The sequence below is a fragment of the Echiichthys vipera genome (assembly GCF_963691815.1).
Source record: "Echiichthys vipera genome assembly, chromosome: 14".
Taxonomy (NCBI): Eukaryota; Metazoa; Chordata; class Actinopteri; order Perciformes; family Trachinidae; genus Echiichthys; species Echiichthys vipera.
The window spans coordinates 8,940,892-8,951,663 of NC_139839.1; the positions used below are offsets into that span (position 1 = coordinate 8,940,892).

The 10,772-nt window shown below is 38.5% G+C and overlaps 1 protein-coding gene across 1 annotated transcript; it reads left to right on the forward strand.

Annotated features, from left to right (window-relative positions):
- Positions 1-3,282: 3,282 nt before the first annotated feature.
- Positions 3,283-6,791, forward strand: LOC310956583 (uncharacterized protein). Its single transcript, XM_083926863.1, has 7 exons — positions 3,283-3,409; positions 4,101-4,193; positions 4,869-4,996; positions 5,159-5,268; positions 5,426-5,454; positions 5,648-5,765; positions 6,023-6,791. The coding sequence occupies exons 2-7, from the start codon at positions 4,107-4,109 to the stop codon at positions 6,127-6,129; spliced, it is 579 nt and encodes a 192-aa protein (XP_083782989.1). The 5' UTR covers positions 3,283-3,409; positions 4,101-4,106; the 3' UTR covers positions 6,130-6,791.
- Positions 6,792-10,772: the final 3,981 nt, after the last annotated feature.

A 10,772-nucleotide genomic window follows, 5' to 3' on the forward strand; every position in this document is an offset into this window, starting at 1 on the left:
CCCCTTTAAATAACATTTCAGGGCTGCTTCTTTTTCCAAACACCACAGCTATGTCAACAGGGCGTATCAATCTACGATTTAAAGCAACTATTTAAAAAGACAACTCACCTTGAATTATTCAGCCATCATATTTTTCCAGAGGTGACGCTCTGAAGAAAATATATATCACGAAACGCGGATAAACCCAACAACCGAACTTTTGGCTGGAGTGCCAGTTCAATACATAAAAACACTTTCACTTTTATTTTAGTCCACCCTTCAGGCGAAACGGTGCCGCAGTTACTCCCATTCACAGCTGCTGTGCGCCAGCCAGTCAGCTTATAGTCGTAATAGCAGCTGCAATTCATTTAAAAGGGATTATTATTATTATTATTATTATTATATATTCGGATTGTTGCTTATTTAGAATAATAACGCATTATTCAATGTTTTAAAGCTTCCTGTTACTGTGCATTTGAAGTGAAAGTGAAATGTCTCGCGGGCTTTCCACAGAAACAGATGACACGTCATTATGGTGCTCACCTTTGACATACAATACACAGTGTATCACATAGGGAGGGGAACAACATCTAAAACCCTAAGCCTTTCCCGAAGCTTTCATTTGCATTCAGATATACGCATCTTTAAATAAATGTATTAATATACAGTATATTGTTGTGGAATGAAAACATATAACCTGTCTGAAAGCATCCAACTGTTGCTGCATTATGTGCTTCACCTTCAAGATCCCACCCCATGTCCCATCTCGATGCCATCCCATCCCTGCTCCATGCACACAACCTGTATTCACCAACTGTCTCTTTTAATGAGCTGTCAGGACTTAATGCCAGCATACAGACAAACAGTGAAAGCCAATGTACCCCCCCTCACGCCTCAGCTTGGATCGGCTCTAGCCCCCCCCCCGTAACCCCTGATAGGGACAAACGGTTGAAGATGAATGGATGGATGGTTAAGATGACAAAAAATAATCTGTGATAATACCTTTTGAAGGCAAGAGGTATTATCATTAAAAGATACGACCATGAAAGGAATAGAACTAGATTGTAGATTGTACAGAAACAAGTCTGTCTCCCTCTGACTTCTTTACCACATACTTTAGTTTACAGCACTGAAGATAAGAAGCAGCCCTCACCCTGACCTGGTGACCCTTTGAACATATTTCACTACCGTTTCCTTGTTTCTGCTTTAACACAGGGTTTAATCAGTAACCATATATTCATGAGGACTTAACTTTAAGTTGAAGGATGCCAGAAGGGGGCACAGGTGAAAGAAAATGCAGATACAAACCAAACTGTGAAACCGAGATTAAATAAAAACAGTGGTGGGAACAAGAGAGAGGCTGAAGCTTTCCACATTTCTAACCTCTTTCTCAATTTCTTCCTGTAAATCTATTTTTGCTTTTCTTTAACCATGTTTTAAACTATGCGTTTTTGTTGTTGTTAAAGTTTCCTTATTTCAATTGTACAATATACAAAGGATGGTGCATCACGTTGCTGTTGTGGCTCTAAGAGACAGTACATACAGTGGACTCATGGGGGTGCTAGACTTTAAAACCACTCAGGCAAAACTCTGACACCAGAAACCTGCAGAGATGATGTAATTTGTGTCTCATCGGCCTGGGGGATGCTTGCCATGTCTGGAAACTCCACATGTTAACTCATGTCCCTACATTTTAAGCATGTGTTGTAGAACTTGTTGCAATAATATATATTTTTATCACTCTTTAATTACCTCTCTTCCATTGTGCCTTCTCTACCTCCACGTCAGATCATGCCTCTTTTTTCCTTCTAATTCATTTTTCCCCCAATTCAGATATTCTTTTTACACTCCCCTAGTCCCCTTACCCACCCATGAGATCACAGTGTAATTGCAGGCTAACTAACGAAGGCTTTGACCTGAACCAGTGTCAGTGAGCTGTTAAAACAGATGGTCCAGCGGGAGATTTGATGCTCAAGCTGCTTGTCTCATCCCAAAGCCTCAAATTACTGTCTTATCCTTGTAAGTGGACTAAATAATCAGAATCACTATCACTATATACTGTACATGCAGTGCAATCAATATTTGTCGCATCTTGAATAAAAAGTTGGCAAGGAGAGCAGAAAATAAATAATCACTGGTCTAAGACTAACGTAAATCCTAAGATTAGGGTAAATAAAGTAGATTTAGGTTGAAAATGGAGAACAAAGGTTCACAGGCTGGTGTTGATTACTGTTCTATATGTTTGAGTTAAAAATAAGATAATACAAAATAAAACTGCCTTATGGATGTATGCCTCCACCAACCAGTCAAGTTGTAGTTTACATCCAAACTGTTCAGACTTACATAATATTTGTAGCGAAGACTTTGAAAGAATGTAATGATAAGTATTAAGTGTATCATTTTCAACCAAATGTCTCCCCATCTGTTTCCGAGGTATGGTGTTGAATAAGAAAAGCATCATTTGCAGAACACTATGATGTCAGAGTGAAGTTAACCTTTGACCTGTGTAGGTGGTTTGACATATTATCGTTTATATGCATGTTTGTTATTTTAATAAGGTACACTTTGCAAAAACTACATTACAATTTACATCACTGCTACTAACCAAAACATGTGAATTATTTCTATTATTACTATTCGTCTTCTTATTATTATTATTGCTCTATCTAAAGTCATTAGCTACTTAGTACAGTGGGTCTATATGACACATTAACATATATATATATGCCTTATAATAAAATCATGGCTTGTTTATTGCTTCATCCTTAAATAGAAAACCTACAATGTGTGACAATATCAGCAACTATTAAAAAGGTTTGTAATAAGCAGGTCAATGCAAAGCCTTAAGAACTGTCCCGTGCCAAATGTAAAGTTGAGTCATTCAAGTTTAAGGGTAGGACCTAAGGGTAGGTCTACGTGCTGCAAACCACCGTAATTAACCCGTGTTGTTATAAACTTCCGCCTTGCCTTCAACAGCGTGATTTCTCGGAAACAGGTCCACGGCTGAAAGCTGCTCGCATCGGCGCATGCGCATGCCAATGTTGTAAAGAAATATCCATTTTAACCTAATTTAACTTTTATATTTGATATAAGCATTTGATGCATTTGATTAGCATTTGATTTGAATGTTCTTATGGGATTTAATAATCACATAAAAACATTTTTTTAACTGCTCTGTGCAGTTTCCTTTTTTCCCGGGATGGACAGTTTTTACGGTGCGCCCGCCTCCTCCTCTCTTGTGCCGGGGAAAACCCTCATCACACTATAAAGCCAGAACTCACAGCTGCGAGGAGCCAGTGCCCGCTTCTGATCAAGACAGGTCTCCAAGTGGATTAACACAAAGACGAGGAGAAGCTTCTCTGGATCAAACTCAAACCACTTGGACTATTCTTGTGCATTTTCCTCTTACGGCGAATACAACAAGCAGTCTGTAAGTGATTTGATATTCATGTATCACTTCTACTTGCATGAGATGCATCATATTTAAACATGTTTTATTGCCGGGAGCTGCTTGCGAGAAGAAATATTATAAATCCTGAATACTTATACGGGAAGATGAAGTTGTTATAGCCTCTAATATCCCTAAATGACAAATGTAGTGATGCGTAATTCCTGCACACCATGTGTTCAAAAGGACTATTGACAGGAGTTGATGAAGTGACTTTTGGACCCGAAGGCTACATACAGTATGAATGCAGCAGTGCAGGAGGAGGAGGAGGTGTGTGCTCTCTGGGCGCACGTCTTAAAATTCCTCCTGTTTGGATAAAATCGAGTTGTTGCACGTTTTTTTTTTCAAACGTTATATACTGTAAAATCAGTCCACTTGTATCTGAACACGTTCATGAACGCAAATGCCTTAAAAGTACAACCAGGAAATGTTTTTTGGTCTCTTGTGTCCTTCATAAGTAGCGCGCTGACTCCTACGCGTAAACGCCCCCTGTTCGCCTGCATGCCCTGGCTGTGAACCCCATTCAGCCTGCTGCGCGCCCAGCAGGCAACAGTAAATCTAAACTGAGGCAGATGCGGGAGTGGATTTTATCTCATGGCTGTTCATCACACGCCATATTCCTCATTTTTTTTCTTTTTTTACTAATAAAGACATTCTTTGTTGCATATTTTAGGCAAACATGCCCGTGTCAAGGATGAGGAAGAGGCCATGGCTGGAGCAGCAGATCGAGTCAAAATCCGTCAGCGGTCTGATGTGGGTGGACAAGGTGAGAGGTTTATTTCCTCCTGAAACAAGTTGCATTGGTTCATGCAAATTACATTTTCTGAAAGAAGTCCGGATGCAAACATTCTGAAATGTATTTTGTAGAATCGGAGCTACACATCTGTTGATCAAGGAAGCGATGCACAAGGCTGCACGCGTCTTTTTTTACGTTGGTTCCGTAGAAATCAATATTTGTAGGTTGCTCTAATATCGTAGCCTGTTTTAAGCAGTAGCTGTGATGGCTTTTGGTGCTTAACAGAAAAATATAAATACTTTGTAGATAGTTAAGGGAAAGGAAAACAATATGCAACTGTGGAAGTCTTTTAATCCAAACACTCCAGACTCCAGGAGTTAGTTGTAACCCTAGTTTGGTCATTACCTCACAGATATTACAGAATTTTCTATCAATACTTTATCTGAGTGGGAAATAGGCCAAACATGCCAAAAAGAGAAATTCAAAATCTCTTCCTTACATGACATGCTGTGGTTAAAAAAAAAGAAAGTGCTTGTGTAGGAAACTAAGCAAAGGAAGAAGGTAAATACCGCAATACTGTTACATTGTCACTAGTCAATTCAAATTAAAATATATTATAGAATAATGGTATTTTAGTGGCATTGATGCAGTAGCTTGACATGGAGCTAAATCTCACTGGCTGTGACTTAATTTCTACCTCTGCAGAGCTCACTGATCAAGGTGGAGGAAGACGAGGACAGCAGTGATACCCAGTCTCCCCCGGATTCAGTGCAGGAAGACACTTCATCCACTCAGGAGAACACAGTCGACAGCACAGTGCACACAGAGCAGCAAGGGGAGGAAAAATAAATAACATTGTAATTTCCTGTGGCATTTAGTTATGTGTCAAACAAGTAGATACATAGACACAAAATGTTCTTAATGTTACATGGCGCAGTGAAGGCAAACCCATGAGAGCATCAGGTGTATTAAGTGCTATTGTTTGTCATCTTTGCAGATTTCACATTCGTGCCTCCATCTGAAGTTCCTGACTTGTCTTTGTCAGTCGAAATCGGGCCTGGAAACTTCTACCAGAGATTTGAAGTTTCACCTGATCACAGCTCAGGTAAGACAACAACACATACGGCATACTTGAAAATAAATAGTTTATGATTAATTTTAATGAAATAAGCTAAATTCAAACAGATCAATGCAGTACACAGTGCCGTACTCATGTCCACTCCCTTTTCTCTCCCTTTGCTGTCTTTGCTGTGGTCTCATAGATTTGGACTATACAGACAGCATTATCCAGGTAAGCATGGCTTTCGGTACCTACTCTTACCAGCATGCATTTTTCATTGACAGGAATACCCATGTTTGTCTTATTCAGCCTGTTTGGCTTGTGTATTAATACCCCAAACCATAAGATAAGACTGTTTGGTGTGGTAAAAGTCCAGTTGTTCAAAAATATTATAGCCATACTCAGTCCAGTGTTGCTCTTTCAGATTTGCCAGCAACTGCAGAAAGACACAAACTGGATGTCAAGCAGTTTAGATGACAGGGGGTTCCTGAGCAATGAAGCATGCACCAGTCCAGGGAGCCATTGGAGTGAATCTTCCTCAGGTAAATGTTACTAATAGATGTGTTTGTGGCTCTTAATTGGATCCTACATTTCCCATAATGCAACTTCATAGCCTCTTTTGCTAGATCCTGCCTGGTAAATGTCCACGTCATTCAAAGTACCCAGGCCCAGTTTATAACACAATATCAAACCCAATCTGAGATGACCCTGACAAATATAATTTCCTGAAAAGTTTAGTCTTTAATAATTTATGTTCTTCTTCACCTTCCTGACGTGGGGTTTCCTGTTTGTTTTACAGTCGACGAGTTAGACGAATTGCCGCAGTACACAACTTTGGTCACAGACTTCGCAACCTCCACAGATGACCTCTGGAACATCCTTTGTCAACAGATGACAAGTCTCTGAGATCTTCAGGACTGGACAGAATAGTGCTTTGACACTTTGGACTTTAAAGAGCTCATCTTGCCCGCCACCTTCCCCTTCGAAGCCCTCTTTTCAGTTGACTCACACCTCGCCATCATCGTCTCTCCAGTCTGATGGACGGTCTCCACACTTAAAGCTAAACCTCCGTGTGTTTGACACTCAGACAGCCACATTCAGAGAGCTTTTCTCATCTCCCTCCACCTTTTGTGAGAAGTTATGAAGTACATTGCTGTGTTAAATGGACTTTCTGATTTCTGACTCAAGGCATTTTGGTGCTCAGGCTTTTTGTGATGATGAGCACAGGAATTGATTTTGCTCAGTTAGGATGAGCACATTATCAAACTCCATACAGCCATAAATACATACGAGGTAGTCAATACTTACCTCAAATTGCACATAGGCTCATACCCATTGTATTCAACACAGGTAGATGATGCTAATTCTATAATAATCCATTTTTCCGTTAAGTAAACATTAGTTAAAGGGTAATAATGCATTGTAACAAACTCCTGGTTATAGCTCTACTTCAAGATCATACTTTTTTTTTTGCTTAAAGCAGTTGTAAAATATTTCTGTAAATAGTTATATAGTTTCTGTTTGTGTGTTGTTGTTTTTATACAAAAAATAAAAAATCTAAACGTTAATGAACATGACTTTTTACTGAAAAGAAATGGATGCCTTTAAGTGCTCTGCTGTTGGGAAATCAATTACTATGACCAGACATTTAAGCCAACAAATTTCCCTCAGGTGGCAGATTAAGATTTCAAATTATCATCTTAATCTGTCACAGTAAACTGGACATGAGTCTTAAAGGGCTCAAAAAATGCATTGACACCACGCGTCTTTATGATATTCTATTTATTTTACAAAGTATACAAAATAAACTGGATTTAACATTATGGCTATAATAAAACAAACCATTGCTACTTCTTTCAAGTGCAATAATAATGTTATTAACATCCGTTTTTAGCAATTATCTTTCCTTCCCTATATGGGGTTCCTCTATCAACCCCACACAGAGTTTGAGGAAATAATACTGTTTTGCAACTCACTTTAGCATGTTGACATTTCTCACTATCAGTATGAATGGTAATAAATAGAATTAAAAAGGATTTTTTTTCATTTGATAAAGATGTCTGCATATTTTGGCAGGTCTTTCAAAACAAACCACAGAGGAGCAACAGCATTCTTCTCATTCATCACACACATCCTTTCAGGTTTGTCCAGATGATTGCTGATGACTGTAAACTGCATCAGTAGACTCGTCAATCCACTTGAAAGATGAACATGCGATGATAATAAGGAGATGATTGCCGATAAAGGATGAATCAGTGGAATTATCTTTAAAGGGTAAGTCTGCCGAAACTGGACCCCATGGGCTTTTTAGGCATGAAAACACATCAAATAAGCCATTGATTAAAAAATGTCCTCCTTGAACTGAACTCCAGTGCATTCGGTAATCGACATGGATCTAAAGTAGGGCGCAGACTTGTAAAAGTCTTATTTAATAAACTCCGGGTTCATTAACTACGTTGTTGGTGCTTTGTTTTATGTGAAGGTACTCTAATTAAGCTACTGCAGAGGTTTGGTGCTATTTTGAGCAATATTAGTGTTTCAAAAATTACGTTTTGGATGCGTTCAGCACACTGCCCTGAGCTAATCAGTGCTAGCCCTTTGGGGCTGTTAGCGTCTCTCTGGGGGAACTCTCTATCCATGGTTGATCAACGAAAAATACTCTCTTGATTTATTTGATGTCCCCATCGACATCCAGACAGCAGAAAGTTTACACCTCTTTCAACTGCACCTTGGCTAATTTTCTAAATTAATAATATATATAATAAAAAAATGCACTGAAGCTAACATATGTATTTAAGTTCGAGCTGGTCCGGGTTTGTACCCTATTGGTTGAATGAAGTTAGTGGAAGTCGCTTTGGATAAAACAATCAGCTAAATTAAATGTAATGTAATGTAATAATTCAATTCAATTCAATTCAATTCAATTCAATTTTATTTATAGTGCCAAATCATAACAAAAGTTATCTCAGGACACTTTACAGACTAGGTAAAGACCACACTCTATGACTTATTTATGATTTACATAGACCCAACAATTCCCCCGTAGAGTACGGTGGCAACGAAAACCTTCCTTATTACAGGCAGGAATGTTAGACAGACCCAGCTCTGTGGAGGACGGACATCTGTCTGCACCGGAGAGAGGAAGAGAAGGAGAGAGAAAGAGAGAAAAGACGGACAGATGGACAGAGAGGGACAAAGACAGACACAAAGACAGAGACAGACACACTTCCAGTAACTATAATAATATCAATAGTATTGTGGATATGACTTATATGTTATGGCAGTTAATACAGCAGAAAAACAATCACAGCTAAGGTGATAGATTATAATAGTAGCAGGAAGCGTCATGCAGGACCATAACAAAAGACTTAATATAAAGTTTTAATTTTGGACCTTTTTCAGAGATGTCTGGGATTGTTTTTGATGCTGTTGTACTATACGCCTGAGAGTGGCTGGCTACGTTGCCTCTGTACATATGCCAACAAAAAGGGACTGATTTTATTAAAGCATCAATTATCTTGGCCATTTAAAAGGCATATTGTAGATTTAAAATAATTGAATCCCTGTTAGAAGTTTGTCGAAGCAGGGATTTGAAGTGTGTTTTAATGTTAACAACAAGCAAGTTAGGTAGCCTGAATAGTTTCCCCTCAGTCCACTGTGGTTAAAAGACACCTGCAGCTGTTAACCGCTGTACAGTGCAGTAGTTGATTTTGAAGGTAAACATGGCTTGTCACTCAAATATAAATCACTCAAAGGGAGAGTACAGACTTCCAATTATAAAACATATCAGGAGCAAAAAAAACAGACAAAAACAGCAGCTTTACTACAGAAATGTTTAGTTTTATTACAACATACGGATTATAGCAGCACAGAATACACTTTATTTAATGAAAGATCTGGTGTGTCTGTATCATCAAACCATAACTTTTGACATATAGTTTAAATTCCTGCTCTGATATTTGCACTTGCATGAACGTACATCTTTAAAATACTTTGACCGGGCAGCTGACTGCGAGGTTAAATAACAAATCAATCATTAACTAATAAATGAGGTCAGGTTGAATATGTGCAATTAAACATTTGGTGTGATAACTACACAAAAAAAAAACCCTGCGTGTTCACTTTATGATGCAATAGTTCAGTTCTTCTCGTATTTAGTCCCATTTATATATCGGGTCAACAACTGCCAAGTGAATATGTATCAGATTTTATAATGGTTTTTGTATTATGAAGTCTTTTTGTGATATTTTAAAATACAAATGTAAATGATGATATGTATATATTGACAGTTTATGGGCTCATATCCTGAGGTAGGGTAACTGGAAAAACAGCTGTGAAACACTTTATGTATGCTTACTTTAGACCTTATTTTTACTCTATGTCGATATTGTTAAAAAAAAAAAGAAAGCGTTGTTTGTTGTGTATTTTTAACTTCTTTTGTGGCTGCTGCACTATGCAAATAATATATTTTACATACTTTAACAGTAATAGTGCACACTGCATGCTCAGTTTGAATGGCAACCATATTTGAAATTTGGTGCTAATGTGATATTTTAGTTTATTCCATGTTAAACCCTCGTTACAACTCCGTATTTCCTTTTTTATTTTCCAGGACAAGACAATGTTCTCAATCCCCTGGAAGCATGCAGCTCGACACGGCTGGGAGTTGGACAAGGACGCAAGTCTGTTCAAACAATGGGCCATCCACACAGGTGAGCAAGTGTGAATACACAAACTGCACGTAATGACTCAGATGTTTTTTTGTTTAAAATAAAAATTCATGTATGTAACAAAATGCACTCTGCAGGGAAATATGTCGAAGGTCAGGCCTGTGACCCCAAAACATGGAAAGCCAACTTCCGCTGAGCAATGAACTCGCTGCCTGACATCGAGGAGGTGAAAGACAAGAGCATTAACAAAGGCCACCTTCAGGATGCTGCCTGCCAGCCCAAAATCTAGAGGTGAGAAAACTGACAGGAAGTGAGCAAGCATTTTTTAGTACGCGAGTAGGAGTTAATATTGATGTGCAGCGATGTGCATGTCTGCTGGCTGCTGATCCTTTTCTATTTTACTGATGAAGTCAGTTTGTTCTATAATCACACAATAAGCCGTTTAAGTGATCCAAATGTCTTGATTTCATCTGCACAGACAAACGAAGCAAAGCAAAGGAAACTGATGTAAATGTAGCAAATGACGATATGTATATATTGACAGTTTATGGGCTCATATCCAGAGGTTGGGTAACTGTAGGCTGGACAAACTGGAAAAAACAGATGTGAAACACCTGATGTAAGCTTACGTTAGACCTAATTATTACTGTATGTCGATATTTTGTTGCTGAATATACTGTAGATATTCCCACTGTTTGTCTCTGTTTTAGTTTCAGGCATAGTCACGTTACAGACTGATGGCATCATGCTCTCTTCGCCCTTCTTCTGCTGCAGTCGTAGATCTGTTTTGATACTGTCTTGTCCTATCAGAAAAAAGAACAAAGTGTTTAAAATTAGAAAAATTTCTGACATATATATTATTCCAATTCTGTGGAACAC

Excerpts from the sequence above, each read along its gene's own strand:
- LOC310956583 (XM_083926863.1), top strand. The coding sequence starts at position 4,107 with ATGCCCGTGTCAAGGATGAGGAAGAGGCCATGGCTGGAGCAGCAGATC. Across the intron at positions 5,269-5,425 it reads TTCACCTGATCACAGCTCAG|ATTTGGACTATACAGACAGC; the intron begins GTAAGACAACAA and ends GTGGTCTCATAG. Across the intron at positions 5,766-6,022 it reads TTGGAGTGAATCTTCCTCAG|TCGACGAGTTAGACGAATTG; the intron begins GTAAATGTTACT and ends TTTGTTTTACAG.